Genomic DNA, 18,636 nt, shown 5'->3' on the forward strand with positions numbered 1-18,636 from the left:
ATGAAAGAAAATCATATAAAGAACATTTAATCTTATCTTGAAGTTACAGAAATCTTTGAATTTCATTCAATTTCATTAGAAAATAGTTTACTCTTTCATAATAGTTTATGTTTTTCTTCAGTTTATTTTATCGACTCAAAAGGAATGGGTGTCTAATATTTTCAGTACAATTCTGTGGTCATTTCTATTTCAAAAGATAATGACAGACTATATAGACATAAAAATAATAAATATGCATTTAACTTATGGTTTTTCAGATTATACACTATACTGTAATATAGTATAACTTAATGGACATTTGTCAAATATGTAGGGTAATATCGAGTAATTTAGAATTGTTAGATTTGTAGATTTTGAAAACTGGTTCTTTGATAGCATGGGGCACAAAACTTATTTATGCAATGGTGGATGCACGTATGGCGTTCTATTTCCCAATCGATAGAATATATGTCATCAATGTTTGGTGAGTGACATTCACGATATGGACAAGTTTTGTGTTGCCGAATACACGTCTTAGGAACAAACATCTGAATGTAGCAAGGCACTTTGCCTAAATAAAAGTGACTGTAGTGAAACCAATGTTTGCATAAACTTTTCATTATTTTTGCGATCGTCTAGAAACAATTACTTATATGCCTATAACTTGCGGAAAGATTTGAACGGTTAAAAACATTAGCACGTACATGCAATGATTTCAATTTCATTATTTTGTTTGTTATCATAATTGTGAGGAATACAAATATAGGAGTTACTGGGCTACAATAGTTTTAAAAAATGTAAAGGAATGACTGGTAATTGGTTGAAAATGAAACACGTATTCGTTATATATAATATGGTATATTTTTTCCAAGTTCTATGGGTATCATTACATACAGTTTTTCTATACGTTTCGTCCAGTTATGTAACTTTTATCGCCTTATATACTCTTTGTTAATATAAAACACGTATATAAACATAGATTGAGTGTATTGATGTTTACAATAATGTATGATTAAAAAAAATCGCACACCATGTCGTTATTTTAGTATACGCTTTATGCGAAGACATCGTTTCTTAAAATAAGTGATACACATTTCTTTAGTGTGCTCTACTACATACAAGTTTTGCAGTTATTACTTTTGTATTTAAACGTTTGTAAATTATATCTTAGTAACTAACAGTAACTCGAAGTAAAGTTGTCACATTCTCAATTATTTTACAGAACAAATTCAATCGATAAATTATGCGCAATTTGTTATTAAAAAAGAAAATAAAAAATTTCCAATTCAATTCGATCGATGAATATATTGCCATAAAATTGTAGTCTTTCTGCCACATGAGCCGAACAGAAATTTGTTACTGCATAATATACAGTATTTTCTCGATGAGTAGTGGATTTGTCTTGCCTGATGAGTGCTGGATGCTCTCCCCACCATTTCTGTTTCACTCCTGTTCTGTGAATGCAAAAGTGAAATGGAACGAGAGCAGGTGAGGGACTGAAAACGAATAAGGAACGATACGAGACAGAAAAAGCATCAATACTTCGTCTTGTTTTATTTTTCGGATATCCGTCGTTTTCGTACAATACGATTCGTCTGCTTTTTCCTCGCTCGTTTTCAATCCCCTCTAATTTGTTCTGATTCTATCTCGCTCTCGCTTTTGGTAAGAAAAAACCGAGAAATCGCTCAGAAATGATATCCTTTCTACGTTACGTAACTGCATCAGTCCTGGGCTGCCTGCTCTCATCGAAAGAATACTGTACGTAGATACATATAAAATGGCGTTTAGTAAGGTACGCTTCATTTGTCAAGAAAAAATGTGAATCGGAAGTAAAAAATGTTACACAGACTATTACTAATTGATCGATTATACCAATTCTTTGTATTATTAGTAATTGAAATTGAACACATTTTCAGTAAGTTAACATATTTCTAGCGTGGCATTATTAATATGATTTAGATTATTAAATTCTTTATGAAAGAATTGATTTTAAGTCAGAGAAATTGTAATTCAATGAATTGTAGCAAAATCTCGAAAGATGTATGTTACATGTAAGTATGTAAAGTATACATAAAGTATAAGTAATAATAGTTGCAACAGTTTGAGAAATCATAAGATCAATGTAAAATTTTACGTAGATATATTTAATGTTGAAAATTGAAAGATCTTTGTATAAAAGTTAAGTAGATATTTAATGTAAATAAGAGAACACCTATATATATATATATATGCAGGAAATAGAAAAGTTAAATACTGCGGTTTTATAGAGAATGTACAAATTTTCTATTCCAGTTGAACTAATAAAACTAACAAAAATTGGTACACCTTACGGTACATACTCTTTCAATGTATTGTATGTATACGCATAAAAATATGTACGTGTATATGTATATATGAATATAAATTATTAATCGCGTCTATGTGCGTAACTTTTCTTTGGTAAATTCATGTTTGCCTTTGTAAAGAGACAGTGTAAGTCTGCTGCGCGAAATTATACCATACGTTTCTTCATCTCGTAAAGTTGTTTCGTTTGCCTCCAAAACTTATACGCGAATGTTTGTACGATAGAAATTACAAAATTTTTTGTTGTCGACAGAAGAAAAACTGTAAACAGGAATACCTTTTTTTTTAAAGGAAACTATACATTTCATTGATCGATAAATGTAATGATTTCGTATGAAATTTTAATATAAGATTCTATTTACAGAGAAAAATTTTAAACAGCATCGTGTGATCAGACTTTTTCTGTACATAAAATTGTGCGCATACTTTTGCGCGATGATTTTTCTCTGCAAGAATCTTGCGTTTGAACAGGCAACAGTTGTCTTCATTTACATACATGTACATGTGTCGTATATAGCACAACTTTTCAGCGGTCGCCACAATGAACATATGATTAGTATATCACACACACATTTTAAATTATATATATATAATTTATATATATTTATAAATATACATATTACACATAATAGTATAAATAAAGAAACTAAATATTAGAAGTGTACGAAAGATTACATTTTATTATGATTTTAGAATAATGTTGTTCTTCCTGTAAAGCAAGAAATAATACGTTCTTTACAACAGTGCGACTGCTGGGAAGTTGATCGTATGCTCCATTAATAAGTGTGTACTTTCAAAAGTTTTATCATTTGAATAATCAAGTTATTATTTTAATCCTAATTATAAATCGTTTTAGTAAATTGTAGTGACATAGAAACTTGAAAATTGAATAAACTATACGTTCCACATGACTTTATAAAAAGAAGGATTTACACAGAATTGATGTTTCAATATTCTGTAAAAGTTTAAGAATGAAAGAAAAATTACCGAAACATTACAATATTCAGTATATACACATTACAATTACGAATTGTAATTTCACTTCCATTCAATATGTTCTATTTAAAGTTTCACTTCTTTCAAGACAAGTTGAATACTATTCCGTTCAAACATTTTACAACATTATGGAATCAGGTTCAACTATTTAATGGTAAATAAATCTAAAATTTTGAATTGAGAATACGAGACACAATTTGCAAACTTTAGAAATTAATAGCTATAACTCATTACAATTTGAAATTGTTATTTGATTGTGCACAAAATAATTAATTAAACGATGTTAACGGTCCGGTATGTGAAATCATCGACTTGGTTAAGGGAACGTGTTTCAGGAACAAGAATTCCCCTATTGTCTCAATCCCGTCGCTACTTTCAATGAATTCTGCTCAACTCTGAGCACCTGAATTACTCATGCGTTGCTGGAAAGATGACAGAGGCAAACGGGGTACCTCTTAACTCCATTTACCGTTATCTTTAATTCTCTTCTAGCCCCTATTGTTGCACCGCTTGTCTCGCACTATTTCGCTTCGTCTCGACGTGCCCCGTTCCTCCTCCTTGTCAAGCGACGCAATCATTTTTGCCAATAATACACTTCGGTTAAGAACACGTATGTGTACAGGTGTGTATGCTAATCCACTATGACCAATCGTACCTGTATTCCTTCCGCTCATCAACTTTCCTACTCGTGTCAGTAATGAACAATACTAACCGAGCCAAGAAGAAGTGAAAAACTTATACCTCAATAATATACCTGAGTTTCACCTCAATAATAGAGCAACTAACGGAAGGTCTTCTAAATCAATTCTTTTATTTACAGACCTGAGATAAATATATATTTAATATCGATCACTTTGTCAATTATTGAACAGTTAATTATAATGCACTATGTTCTAGCTACAGTAAATGTGTACGTATGTACAGTGTTACTCTGTTGGAGAAAGTACTGGATTCGAACAAGGTTAAGGAATTATACATTTTGCCAATCTCTGTCGGAAATTTTAGAAATAATTAATGACTTTTTCAATGTACTTTGTCTGTCAAATAATGAGGTATATGTTAAACATATAAATAACGAAATAAATAATAATATTGTTATTATTAACATTATTATAACTACTGATAATAACGTTGTTGTTATTATTATTATTATTATTATTTATGTCTTATAATTTGTAATTTATTGTTCAGTTGATCTAAGTAATAGGTAAAATATACATATTGAAGAAGTTATCAGTACTAAGATCATTTTTCCCAAATAATACCAATTGCAATAGTATTTACTGCATTAAATGAATGTAATTGACATACTATGTTTTTAGTCAACTATGTAGAGAGTAAAATTATATACTGTTTTGTGTCGTGGAAAATGATGATGGCGGAAGGAAAAATAGCAAAATATAAATCACGGAGTGTTCCAATAACAATTCATTTGAATTGTGTTTTACATCATAAATCTCACTTAATGGTACATCGGTGCTATGATGTTTCATTACCGAATTGGTAATGTTTCTAAAACTTCTGATATCCGTTGATTTTCAAAACTTTTCTAATATTAGGGAAACAAAGTATTATTTTTTGTATTAAAATCCATTTAAAAGAGTCAAATATAAATCTACGTGCGGTAAAAATGTATGCACTTGATACATTTCTGTAATTTAAAAAGAAAACTCTTCAATTCCGAGTTATCTTTAAACCCTGCTTGTATATTGGCACTTCAATTTGTTTAGTATATAGTGCAGTAAGTAAACGTTTGAAAGGACACATTTATTAAATTATCCCCATAATTCATTGATATCTTAAAGCTTCTTTTGGCACGTGTGATTATAATGTTACTTAATACGAAAAAGTGGTTGTAGCGTTTTTCACTCAGTTTGTTGCCTTTATACTGCGACATCCTCTATTTATAATAGCGCTTGTTTTGGTTCGCCATGACTAATAACACTTAAAACACTCATTTACAACTGGACTACGATTTAAAATGTACATCGAGTGCGTTATTTTTCTGAATAAAACGCACAAAAAATGTATGTCATTAACTTTTTCTTAGAATTCGAATAGATTTCCTTTTGTGCGGTGTAGCTTTGTAGAAAGTTCACGGAACAGAGTCAGTTTGTTATTTTCTGTAGATTGTAAACAATAATAATTGTTTCGTCTCCGAAGAAATGACAACGTCGTACATACCCAAGTTTCAATTATTCTATCATTTAATCCTTTATTTGTTTAAAATTTCCGAGTCGATGATTCCATCGTTAGAAGAATTAACGAACGTTTAAGAATTAGAAATTTTCAATAATAAAAATATTGTTCGTCTCTTTCAATGACGATGAAAAAATTCTTATAATAACAGTTACTCCTTAGACTAATTTTTCAATTCTTACAATTGATTCAATTCAATTATTCGTCCAATTGATTCGTAAACGTAAAAGTCAATAAGAATACATTTGTAAAAGAGTGGTACGATTTCTTTTCCATTAACTTAATATTTTGCAATTCAATCGGATATTGATTTTTGAAATAATTCATGTTACATTTATTCCGGTACGTACCTTATATAACTTACAACATTTTTTTCTACGGAATCTGACTTTATCCCGCGAACTGGGGAAAGACGCTCGATTTACGGCAAAAGAAATGCGATTTCATACTGTCGCAGAATTACCATTGGAGTCGAGTCACATATTCAGCATGGTCAAGAACACGCTGAGTATCTTCCCCTTTTTTTGTCTTTTCTTTGTACGGTTCAGAAGTATATTTATAAAGATTATTTTCATGGCAGTATTCACGTTGCATTGCCTCAAATATGAAAATCCAAGCTGTTATAATTGCAAACATTTCAAAACCTCTTTCGATTTCCGACGATTTAGAATGTAAATTCCTTCTGCTTTTATGTTATTTTCGTCAGTTATTCCTAATTTTTATTTTGACGGCGTAAAAATAAATATCTATGTTCATTCGAAAAATATTTTTGGTAAAAAAGAAACGATATACATACTTTTAATCGCGTTCACTTAAACAAAATCAATTTCAAATTGAAAGAATGATGTTCTTCTAATAATATTATAATATACAGTGTGTAACACGATATATGAAAACCACTTCAGGAGATGGATTCATTACTTCAAAACGATCAAATCATTTCGTATAAACGCATGCCCGATTTTGCTTCGTTTCCGAATTATAGTGACACGACTTGTGTTCCAATAATACATACTTCCAAAAATGCTAACTCCGATTGATTATTTATAAACAGATTCCGATATCTCATCTACGAATTCGTTCATTATCGTCCAAACATTATCATTGAGTATGATAATAATACATCAAGTGCTTGTCCGTCGTATCTCGATTACTTCAAATGTTACTATAAATTTCTAACATGTAATTGTCTTATCAAAAGAACGAATTAAAATGATATTATAAATTGCTATAGCGTTTAGAAAATAGTTAACAAGGATTTAAACGATGTATCGTGTGCTGTTTATACACACGTGAATAATTCTGGGTTCAAATGGTAAAATTGAAACTGTCTGTCATTGTTGCGGCTACCATCACTTGTTGTCAGCGTTGGTCACGAGAGTCGTAACTCGTATTGCATAAACATAACCAGGGGTAGGAGGTCAGGGAGTTACAACAGTTACAATTTCTACGAATATCATTATATAGTATTGTCGCGTTGAAACAGATATTTTTCGGTTCGTTCGAAATGATTTAAAGAGGTATGGTAGAAAATTTGTTCTAGAAATCGATCTTTCGTTTCTCTCAGGTTAGAACTCGGTCACGTGCGAATTGTCCAATGAGGAGAATAAATGAGACACACGAAGCGTGAGCACATATTATAGTCGCTCGGTCGTCAAGCTTCGAAATAATAACACGAATTTTCCCGATTATTTCTTCATGAGTAGTATCAGTGGATCAACGAGATTCTACCGATGAAAATGAAATCAAACATGACTGCATTCAGACTACTTTTCCTTATACATTATACGAATCATTTATTAAAAACTTTTATTTGCGTACAATTAAAAATATTCCGAATAAAATCGTGTTTGGACTTACTTTTGGTAGAACAATCTAATTAATCCATTGATCCCTCGTAAAGATTGAACGAGAATAATGCAGCATTAAAACGTGTACGGTATCGCTTCGAAATTCGGTCAATCGGTTTTTAAATCCTCCAATTAGTGGTCGTTCAATGTATAGTACATAAGTACAGGTGAGAACGAATTATTACGTTTTATTAATGGAGAAACGTGACGTTTGAATCAGAAGTTACCGTGTATTACTGAAACGCAAGAATTAACTACGACTTGGAAATAAAGCGAGATCAGACATGTTTATAACGATCAATTTCGTTCTTTTAAACTGTTACACTATTAACCGAAGTGGGCTCCACATATTATTTTACACTGTATAAAGTGCATTTATCACTGATAAAGTGTGCTTTGTCAAGTTCCTTTTTAATTTAATTGTTTTTTAAATTGTGTTGCGTAAACACCCCGGTCCTGTTTCTGTTATGCCACTTACACTTGAGGATTCTCACATAGGTTCTTCGGAAAGCCGCGTTACATAGGGCATAACACATTGGATTCACAGTACTGTTAATATAACAAAGATAATAGACAAAGTCCCAGAGTTCCTGTGGAATGTACCAGGGGCAGTCTGTGATGGTTTTTATCAGGACAAGAATATTGTACGGTGTCCAAGTGATGATGAATGCCAACAAGATGGCTGATAAAGTCTTTGCGGCTTTTCGTTCACCTTTCTTGTCCTGGATTTTGTTTTTTTTCTTGTCCGCAGCTTTATTTGTGGTTTCCTTACTTGCTAATGCTTTCGGAATGTTCTTCGTATTCAAAGGTATTCTTATATCGGGCATATGCGATGGCCTTCTGATTATTGAGGGGGGGCTCGATAATGTACCTCCAAGGCGAAATAGTTTTCCATTCTTCTCTTCGACATCTTCGGTCACACCATGAAGTTGGCAGGGCACAGCTTCGTCGTGATACATTTTTATGCTTATCCCTTCCGTGTATTTCCCTATATCGCTGCTGTCTCTTGTTGGAAGTTGGATTAGAATTGTGTAGACCTACGTAGAAATTTGTATTACACCAAAAGGTACAGTTGAATGTAACAGTTAATTTAGCTCGTCATTCCATCAGAATATTATATTTATTTTTGTCAAAGGACTTCGAGAATGGTACTTGTTGTTTACAAAGAGGAACCTCATCGAGTGGAAGTGTCATCCGAGGCCTTGACTTCGTTCGTTTATTGGATTGTTCAGTTTCGTTTTTATTACAGAACTCGATAAAATAATCAATAGCGAGATTAAAAATATTAAGGAACGTTTACTCTAAAATGAATAGTTAGAAGAGATATTTTAGCCTACTTATCCATTCGAATGTTTGAATTGTATTGTTTCGTGTATGTGTTACTATGGGAAGTAAACACATCGTGAACAGTGTTTCGCAGTTATTTTAGAAGCTGAATATCTTCAAAAATGTTCTACTCAAGGGGAGGCTAAACTATGAATCAAGATCGTTCGATGTTAATGAACGTTGCGATACAGGGAGTCGTGTTTTGAAAAATATGTATAGGGTGGTAAATACATGCATTTTAAATACAGTATGGTATATAATCCATAACAATTATAATAGAATATAAATTAGCATTTGTTACAAAGACGATAATTAAAAATATACTTTTGCTTAAAAATAATACCTTTAGACACAGAATAATAAATAGTGTCGAGTTATTGCGTAGAATGACCATAGTTTTCTTTCATTTATTTATTTTTTAAAATGATGCTATCGACCCTTCGCGTGTCTACTTTCCATTTCTAATTGTTCCTTTCTCCCCGCACAACTTACCTACATTTACAAAGCAACCATGCGATAATAAAGAGAGAAATCTAAAAAGGCAGCGTTGACACACGGAAGTTCGTAGAAGTTATACGCGAAGTTACTAAATATTATGCTGTCGATGTTCTTGGTATTCGACCAATCTTGCCAGAAATAAGCGAGATTTGGGGAATCGTGAAGGTTTTAGTGGGTCGGATCTTCATTTGGTATGTTCCAGATGCGAGGAATCTCACATGATTCCTGTTCTTTTCCAAGAGGTTGGAGAAAGAGAAGTCTTTTGGAAGATTTTCCGCATGCAAAAAAAAAAGAAAAAAAAGGTGGAACTGAGAGAACGTTGAAGGACTTACAAGACCTCGCTTGGACAGCACTGTTGTGAGTAATAACTCTTGTTTAAAAAAGATTGTACGGGCTTTAAGTTAGAAGATTGTTTCTCAAACTGCGTTCTTCCTTTCGACTGAATGTCATACAATGCTTAACAATTAATTATGCGAGTGGTTTGTACGCTGCGAACCGCTAGTGTGTATGTTTTACACGTAACCAGTTGAATTCGAAAACATTGAGCACAATAAAACAAAAGAAAAGCAAACCGTTGTTCGTTAATGGTTTGCCAAAAGGTGCGTGCAATAGGTTGTAGCCAAAAGAATATTTGATACTGGGGATACATTATTTATTATGATCTGCACTTGCATATTATATTGACTGTACTGCAACACGAAGAAACTACTTTGTTTATTCGTGATGAAAGTGGAGTGTTAAAAACATTTGTCTAATTCCGTTTGAAAAGGTATAAACGAATAATTTTTAAGAGAGTAGATTCACTACTGGTACAATTATTTTTATATGTATAATGGATAAAGGCAGTTTTGAATTTTCCCTCGTCGTCATACAGTCACAACTAAATTTATTTGCAACAAAGCACACAACAAATTTAGTAGCATGCAACAGCCTCAGGAAGTTGAGAAAATATAAACGTACAGAATCACTGGAGATGCTTGTCGTTGACAATTCACCGACTTTTCCAGACTTTTTATCTTCATGGTTATCAGCAATACTGATACTTTTGTCAATAGTTAGAGTTGTAGAATGAATTCCATTTATTGAAGCAGACCGAGACACCGTACCGGTAAGAGGTGTTTCTACCGATAATGGTGTCATAGCTTCATCATAGCCTTGTCCTGTACGACTACTTTCTGCGCCTTCAATATCATCTTCTTCGTCATCATCATCATTGTCGTCGTCGTCGTCGTCATCACGACCACTCAGCCACCATGCGATACACCACATCTTAAGCCACATCCATGAAAAAGGTCTATATTTCTGTAAACAGTTTTAAAAAAGAAATCAGCTTGCTAAGATGTAAGATATATCTAATTTCTGAAAGGAAAACACGGATTAGACGTAAGTTCTAATGTGACAAAGTTTAAAACTCGATATACGAATTTCTATCGGATATGATACTGTGAAAGAGTTTTGAATCAACGGTGCTGCCAACATAGTAGTATGTTATAATCACGCGTATATATCTTGTCTATGAAGTATATTTGTTTGCCACTCTCTTCTGCAAGTATATTGTAGTGCAAAACTGTGAAAGAATCACACCGAGAAGAAAATATTGTTAATTACATATGTTCTTCGAGCCAAACATTGTTCGACATTTCGACGTATTATTAGAAATAGAGGAGATATTTACAGTGTTCATGTTGAATGGGTCACTTTGTATACGGTTGGGTACATTTTTCTGTACAATTATATCGTGTAGTAGAGACAAAATACTTGCGCAGAATCATTAATTACAATTTAAATGCGACTGGCTGGATAGTAAATAAGCAATTGGAGCAGAGGATAGTTCCTCCACCAAGCTATCCATGAAGATCATGCATCCCAATTAGGTAAGTGTTACCTAAGAGATAATTTTATCCCTGCTTCTCAGATCTTGTGGATTTTTTGGCTCGTGAATCTCAGCCGTCATTAGTGTTCTACTTCACCAGATCACTCCCAAAGTTGTGACATACTATCTAATAATAGTTAATGCGTCGTCGTGGGGCGAAACAGCTTCAACAGACTTACTGGGGGATTGTAAGAATTCTTTTCTTGCACCACCATAATTTTCCTGCACCACTCTAATAATAGTTAACGATTTCTCACTTTCTTTGCGTCGACGTGGGGCGAAACAACTCCAACAGACTTACTGGGGATTGTAAGGATTATTTTCCTGCACCACCATAATCTTCATTGTTGTCTAAGTTCAGCCTATGAAGATTTATTGTCGGTGTTTCATCCAAGAGATTACAACAATGGCAACTTGCCAGGGCAATCGTTTGCGCCTGTCTCGATTTGATTTGTCCAGGTTTATTGAAGCTGTAAGTTTAATCACTGTCCGTGTGAGAGTGTTAGCCGTTGTTTAAGTTGGGGAGCTTTAGCTGTCGATGTTATTGAATTTTAAGAGAATATGAAGTATAAAACCTGACTAGGTACCATTGTACCAATCCCTTGTCGTTTATACTGCTTAATTACTTAATTATACAACTACCACTGCACCATAGATGTCCTTTCGTATCAACGAGGAGGTCATTGGGGCCCGCTCCATGGGATGGCATTCAATATTTGCAAAATTCTTCCCTTCTCGTTTAGCTGGAGTTATTCATAATGGACGAGTGAGCAAACACTCGTTCCTTCTCATACCGCTGGCTTCTGTACCTATAGTAGTTCCCATTTATTTAAAACCGAATACCCACTGTTTGTACGGAATGTAATAAAATATTGATCAATCTGGGATTCTGGTCTATCTCAGTGCCCTGGCCCGTAATCACTTGCAGTGACTGCAACTGCATTCTTCTTTTCTTGTATTAAAGATATTATCTCCACTCTATTAATTGCTAAGATAGTAATTCCTTGGTTTGTAAGGTGTGACTGCCAAAGGATCCTTTATTCCTAATATATTCCTGGTGAATAGGTGGAAGAGGGATTGATAGCGAGCAGCTTGGACTCTTGATAATTATTTATTTGTACAAAGTTGCAGCTTAGGCTCCCGATGATTGTTAATTTTTGTTTCTTCCACTTCTTCACTTTTCTTCGCTTTACTTCTTGAGAACTGGTAAGGTTTGCACTGGTTTGCTTCTTGAACTCTATAATAAGGCTTCAATCGGTCTCAACCATTACAATTGAGCCCTTAAGAGTTTGAGCTATGTCTGGTGGACATTCTGTTTGTCCAGAGTTTCCGACAAGTTGAGAACTTTTATTGGACGGGTGGGGTTGGTCATCTCTAGTCGCTGTGTAGAATCGTCAGCTCGTGTATTCGTCAGTAGATAGTTTCAATCATCACCCGAGTGATTTTGATACCGCCTCGTATTACGGTAATTCGTTCACCTCGGTCAGTGCCTATCGTTCCAGTTATGGATATTTGGATTGACAATGAGGCCCTGTTCCGTTTCCAGGTACATGGATGGACCTGTTGTTAGCACTAGTGCTTTCGGTATGAGAAGACTGACTGCTTTTTTACCGAGTTAATATCTTTGTCTATACATTTTACCGAAGTTATATTCTTGTCTACACATTTCACTGAAGTTATATCCTTGTCTATACATTTTACCGAAGTTACATCCTTGTCTATACATTTTACCGAAGCTATATCCTTGTCTACACATTTCACTGAAGTTATATCCTTGTAAGGTCCTTGATCTTTTTGTGAAGCTTCGGGTATGAAACCATTCTACCAAACGAAGACCTCGATGGCATCAGTTTAACGTGTTACGCAGATGACACATTGGTATCGATGTGTCGGGAACCAATAGGGGAAGACCATTCAGGTGAGCTGAAAACGGTATCAGGTGCGTTATTGAACGGATCAGGAGGGATTGATTTGAAGGTGACGCTTCATAAGACCGAGGTGTTGGCATTCCATACACTTGGCAGGAACTGCCACCACATGAAATATCTAGAAATATGAAATATCTAGTACTGATCTTTGAGCCGTTAGCATTTTAAGGGACACTTTGACCGTCTGGATTCCAGACTGAAAAGAACAGTAGGTGCATTCAACCAACTCCTTCCCAATCTGAAGGGGGAATTGGAGAAGGCTAGGTGGTAAGTCTGCTACCTTTATACAAGTGTGGTCCATTTGGTGACCATATATAGAGTTCCCATTTGGGCGGGCTATTTAATCGTCTCTCGGTGTAACATAACACTGCTACATCCGATCCACACGCGATTGATACTGAAAACCGTCTGCGGGGTTATAGATCCATGTTTTACGAGGCGATGATCATTCTGTCGGGACTTCCTCTGCTGAATCTAATTGTGGCTTATTGCAATTTTTTTTGGAACTGCAAGTTCCACAGCGAGAGAAAGTCTTGGCGGAACAAGATAGATCCCACAAAATGGAAAATAGAGGGAAACAAGAATCCGCGCATATTTGTCGGTTTACGCACGTGCATTTGGAACTTCACCATTGCTTAACTTTTACATTGAGTTGTTCAATGGAAAGTCATTTCGCTTTCCAAAATGGAGATTATATAATTTAATAAAATGTTTATACATTCTAAAAAAATCGTGTTTCATTTACACCAAAAAAAAAAACGAAATCACTTTCCGAACAATCCAATAATTATGTATTAAAAATGAGCAAGGATATACTTTGATTTCTGGTATCAGGAGCAGATTATATTATTAAGTTAATTATGGTATCAATTGGTTACTTTGTATTATTTTCAAATGTTGAACAAATTTAATGACAGGTACACTATGCAGAACATTTCCAAGCTTATTGTGCAACCCGAAAAAGAATGAAACTGTACGAAAAAATATGCCGAATTGGTTTACATAATATGTCAATGTAAAGTGACATTTTTTCATATGAAACTTTATTTCCGACAAATTTATTTTCAAAACTTTATTCCTTTTTGCCCAGTGTTCAATGAAATGCGTACCTGCGCATTCCTACGTATATACGCAGGAATACAATAGAGTCTAGGTTCTCAGTTCTAAATGATTAAATGTATTTCATGAAATACTCAAATCACATTGTTCAGAGAGTCAGTTATACAATTACTACAGTTCCCTTTTAATATTTTTTTCTCTAATCGACTTATAAATAAATTAATCCATAGCAAAATTATATAATGGAAAAAAGGAACGCACAAAGGACAAAAATCAGGTATACGTACGTTACGAGAAACACAGACATTCCTTGGAGTTAGAAGAAAAAGAAATATGTATAAAAGGAACTGTGATATATTTCCCAAAACCACAACTATGTTTATGCTTTTTCGTCTATCGTTAAAAAATAACACACTTTATTACAATTTAGATTTAAATACTCGTATATATGTATTTAGTACACTACAAAAATGAGGTTTTATTTTTTTCATTCAATATAATTATAAGTACCTACTAATCAAATCAAAATCATTCCTACTTGAATAAAACCTAGACGTAGATGGCGCGACACCTAACGTGTTAATATAATTTCATTCGTTTACTAGAATTTTCAAATTTACACTTCTATTGAAATTTTTTATTCAAACTTATGTTACACGTAACTCTCTCGATATATAGAAAATTTGGTTCAAATTGAATTTCTCAGCTTATTGTTAGTCTAATATTTGAATGGTAACTTTGTGTTTGTATTTCTTTTCTAATGTACTCATTTTTTAATTATTAATATGCAGCCATGCAATATTCGTATGATTTCTTTACAGGTAATGAAATGTTGGTAATATTTTCAATTACAGAAATTGATCTGAGTGTTACAAACTAGATGTGTTTATAAATGGAAATGTACATATATGTGTATGTTGAGAATGAAATTTCAGAAATGGCAGAGACCAATTTCACTATTAATGTTTGAAATAATGCTTGATAAATCAGAAATCTCAAACCGTAATATCGTTCATAATTTTCATGACTTTTTTGTAGCCTAACAATTCACTACTTGTTGAGAAGAATTTTTACACACATATTTATCTAAAGAAAAATTTTCTCGAAGAAAAAGAGTTTATTAACTGAAGAACTAATCTTCGATAAGAATGGAATAACAAACATGCGAAATGTACATGTTTGATTTCTTTAGGAAGAAAATCCGTAAAAGACCAGAGAAATGAATTTTCAAAATCGCTTAATCTCTAAGAATTACCTGTATTATCAACAAGAAGAGTTGCCAGTGTTTTTAGAGGATATTTCGCTGGGTATCAGATGACAAACGTAGTTTCAGCAAGATGCGTCTCCTCATTTTAGGGAAGATGTCACCATTTTTCTAAATAAAAAATATTAAAACTATTGGATAAATCGAGGAAGACTATTACTTTATCTGTGAGATTACCTAACCGATCATGTAAGAATTATTTTTTTAAAAAAGAAGCATGAAAATATTTATATAAGCTAGAAAGTCAAATAACAAAGCACAGTTAATAGACTGCATAATACATGTTGCTATGCAAAAAAGAATAAACTGGATGTAGCATTCTAAATTATTCTGTACACTACTGAAAATGAAAGAATTTTGGAAATGTATTATAAACATAATTAAAATAATTATAAACATATAATGTACTTCTTATCGTGTTTTCATTGATATACTTGTAAATGTCACCTATTACAATTTTAGGTATATTCTCCCATCAATTCGAAATACCAGTCCTGCAATAATTTCTAACTCTTTACAAATCGAAAAGTATGTATTTGGAAACGTATAGTCATAACAGGGTTTAAATGTTATTTGGTTTACCTCTTGGATTACATTCGTGATTTTGAGTAATCTAGAAATTTGTATAATTCCATAGAACTTTATTAAAAAGTACATATGTACATTTTGAGAACCTTTTTGTTTTATTCACAATTGTACATTAAATACATTCTTATGAATGAGGTTGACTTGTATTACACAAGTTAAAAATAATGTGTTTTGTAGACGCCCTTTAAAAAGGACTTGCATTCAAAATTAATAATAATAGGAATCTTATATATTTTATAAACCGAACATTTAGAACAATATGAAAGTATACGTTTATTCTATTTATGCATGACAATCATTATTCATCTATTTTCGAAATTGGATATCTTGAGCGTCAATCGAATGAATTCTTCAAATGTCATTTACTTATAGATTGCGAATTGTTAATCTTGGGGCAACGTGGTCAGATTTTATTCCCTAAATTGTTGATTGAGAGCAGTGGGAGAAGGTAGTCGGTGGGGACCATTTCATTCTTTCACAAATTGTCCATTGAAGGCACTACTTTTTTCCACTGCTCCTAATTAGCAATTTAGGGAATAAAATCTGGCCACGCTGCTTGTAACAATATACAATATTGAACGAAGTTTGCTTTTCTACATATACACACCCAAGAGCATAAATTTGTTCCTGTTTCAAAGGAATGTCATCGACTCTGTATCAACCGAAATGCCTGCTGAGAAGAAATTCGGGTATGGTTGATTCAGAAACAATACTCTCGGGTGTACATACATGATTTAAAGATGAGAGAGCATGGAATGCGTGTAAGTATTGTGTGAAATATAATTTTTTGAAAATTATTAGCTGAGATTCCATTTCCTATCTAATCAACAACCAGTGAATGAGAGAGAGAGTCACATGCTCAAATTGCTATCTGTATCGTATTATTGATAACATAAGCTGGCTTTTCGCGAGTCACCGAACTAATTTACGAAAGAACACTTATCGAAGAAAATGCGTAAGCAATGTATGGGTTTGAGGTTTCAACCATTTAGAAATCTCAATTGATTGATTACGGTGGGGTTTATGTATTACTCCCACCCATACTTGGTCCCAGAAATGATGCAGTATAGTTTTGTAAACTTTTTCCAACAAAATGACCTGTTTTGCCTTATTAAATTCCCACTTGTACCGGTAGAAGGGATTTGTTCCGCTGACGGGGTATCACATTTGGATATTTGCATCTATTGCTTGCAAAAATCTCCGAATCCAAGTTAGTTTTCTGTTTTACCGACAGAATGATCTATTTTACCAGAAGTATAATACTATCCTAGGATTCGCCTCGGTTACAATCCAAAATCCACAACGTAACTTATTTTACTGGTTTCAAATTTGTTTAAAAAATACATGACAATGAAATTGATGATTTCTTTCTATTTTCACGGAAAGGACAGCATCTCTGAAACTATCAACCGTACAGAGTTTATTTTTTATTTTAAACGACTAGGATTAGCCGTTCTTAACTATTTATTATTCAAATAGTCGTTCATATACCTTGAATATTACAAATAAATTATTATTTTGTAATGTTTGAACTGAGATCATGATACATAAAATCGTAATAAAATATAACCAAATGTTTTGAAAATATTTAACAACCAGTTGCTAAATATTACAATGTACTCCACTTCGGGTAACGAACTCACTCGTTCAGCTTTTACTTTAAATGACATACTGCCCGAATGTTATTAAATGAAATTTACATATAAATGTTTTGCATTTACAGGCAGACTTGTAGACATCTTGCCATTGATCTGGTTATCTTCTCAATGGTTCCTGGTATTATTTAGGTAAGTTGCTTTGAAAACAGAGCGATTTCTTACTTATGAGATAGAGCAATTTATTACGGTTTACGAAAAGTCTATTCTATTTTCAAAATTTCTTATTCTCATAAACAAATACAGGTATGATGTATGTTTATATAAATTTTTTTCATTGCTTTTGGGTATACAATTAACTTCTAAAGTGAGTCTCACAAATTACGGGACATCCTGTGTAATGGTTTCAACAAATAAAAGTTTTAGAGTGTGAAAATAATTGATCCCGGTTGGAATTTTATTTACTTTTTCGAAACGATTCAGCCTTCAATGATTTCTTAATAAAAATGAAAAAGATCTGTAAGTTTGATAGTTTCTGAGATAAAAATTCAATGATTCGGTCCATTTGAATAAAAATGAGCAACAATTGCAAACTCTTGATGTTCCACATTTTACAAGTAAATAAAAAAGTAGCAAAACAATGATTTTAATTTGTTCTCCCAATTTCATGATGACTACACCATGCTTCAGGTTGATTAAAATCGTTGACATAATGAATGACTTTCTTCGTGTACCTAAACTTTATTATAATACGCACAACACTTAACACTTATGATGCTTGATTGAATGTTTAATAAACGCCAGTATTAAAAATTACACATAAAATTATTATTTCTATGTAACTGAAATTTGATCAGATTTGTAGAAGACATGATATTCAGTAATGACGTAATGTTTAGCAATAATAATATCGTGATTTTATATTAATATGAACGAAGGAAATTCATTAGAAATTTGTTATAACATTATGTTCATATTTATTATTATGAATACTTACTGTTTTATATTGAGAACAATGTTTTTCAAGGTACGAGACTGCGATATGTGTTGTATTCATGTCATCTACTCCTGTGTTGGACTCACTTCTAGGCCTCCGGCTGTCATCGGTATCCAATGCACCACTAAATTACAAATAAAA

At 33.0% G+C, this 18,636-nt stretch overlaps 1 protein-coding gene across 5 annotated transcripts in view; it reads right to left on the bottom strand.

The window, feature by feature from the left end:
* Nucleotides 1-823: 823 nt before the first annotated feature.
* The window catches only part of Machr-a (muscarinic Acetylcholine Receptor, A-type), a 49,389-nt gene continuing 31,576 nt past the window's right edge, over nt 824-18,636 (bottom strand). For all 5 annotated transcript variants that reach the window (XM_076327151.1, XM_076327149.1, XM_076327152.1 and 2 more), the window contains 3 exons: nt 18,496-18,619; nt 10,152-10,493; nt 824-8,404 (listed from right to left, as the gene is read on the bottom strand). In XM_076327151.1, coding sequence (XP_076183266.1) covers nt 7,784-8,404; nt 10,152-10,493; nt 18,496-18,619 — 1,087 coding nt within the window. In that variant the 3' untranslated portion in view covers nt 824-7,783. The remainder of the gene's footprint in view (nt 8,405-10,151; nt 10,494-18,495; nt 18,620-18,636) is intronic.

Source organism: Ptiloglossa arizonensis, chromosome 2 (genome assembly GCF_051014685.1).
Source record: "Ptiloglossa arizonensis isolate GNS036 chromosome 2, iyPtiAriz1_principal, whole genome shotgun sequence".
NCBI lineage: Eukaryota > Metazoa > Arthropoda > Insecta > Hymenoptera > Colletidae > Ptiloglossa > Ptiloglossa arizonensis.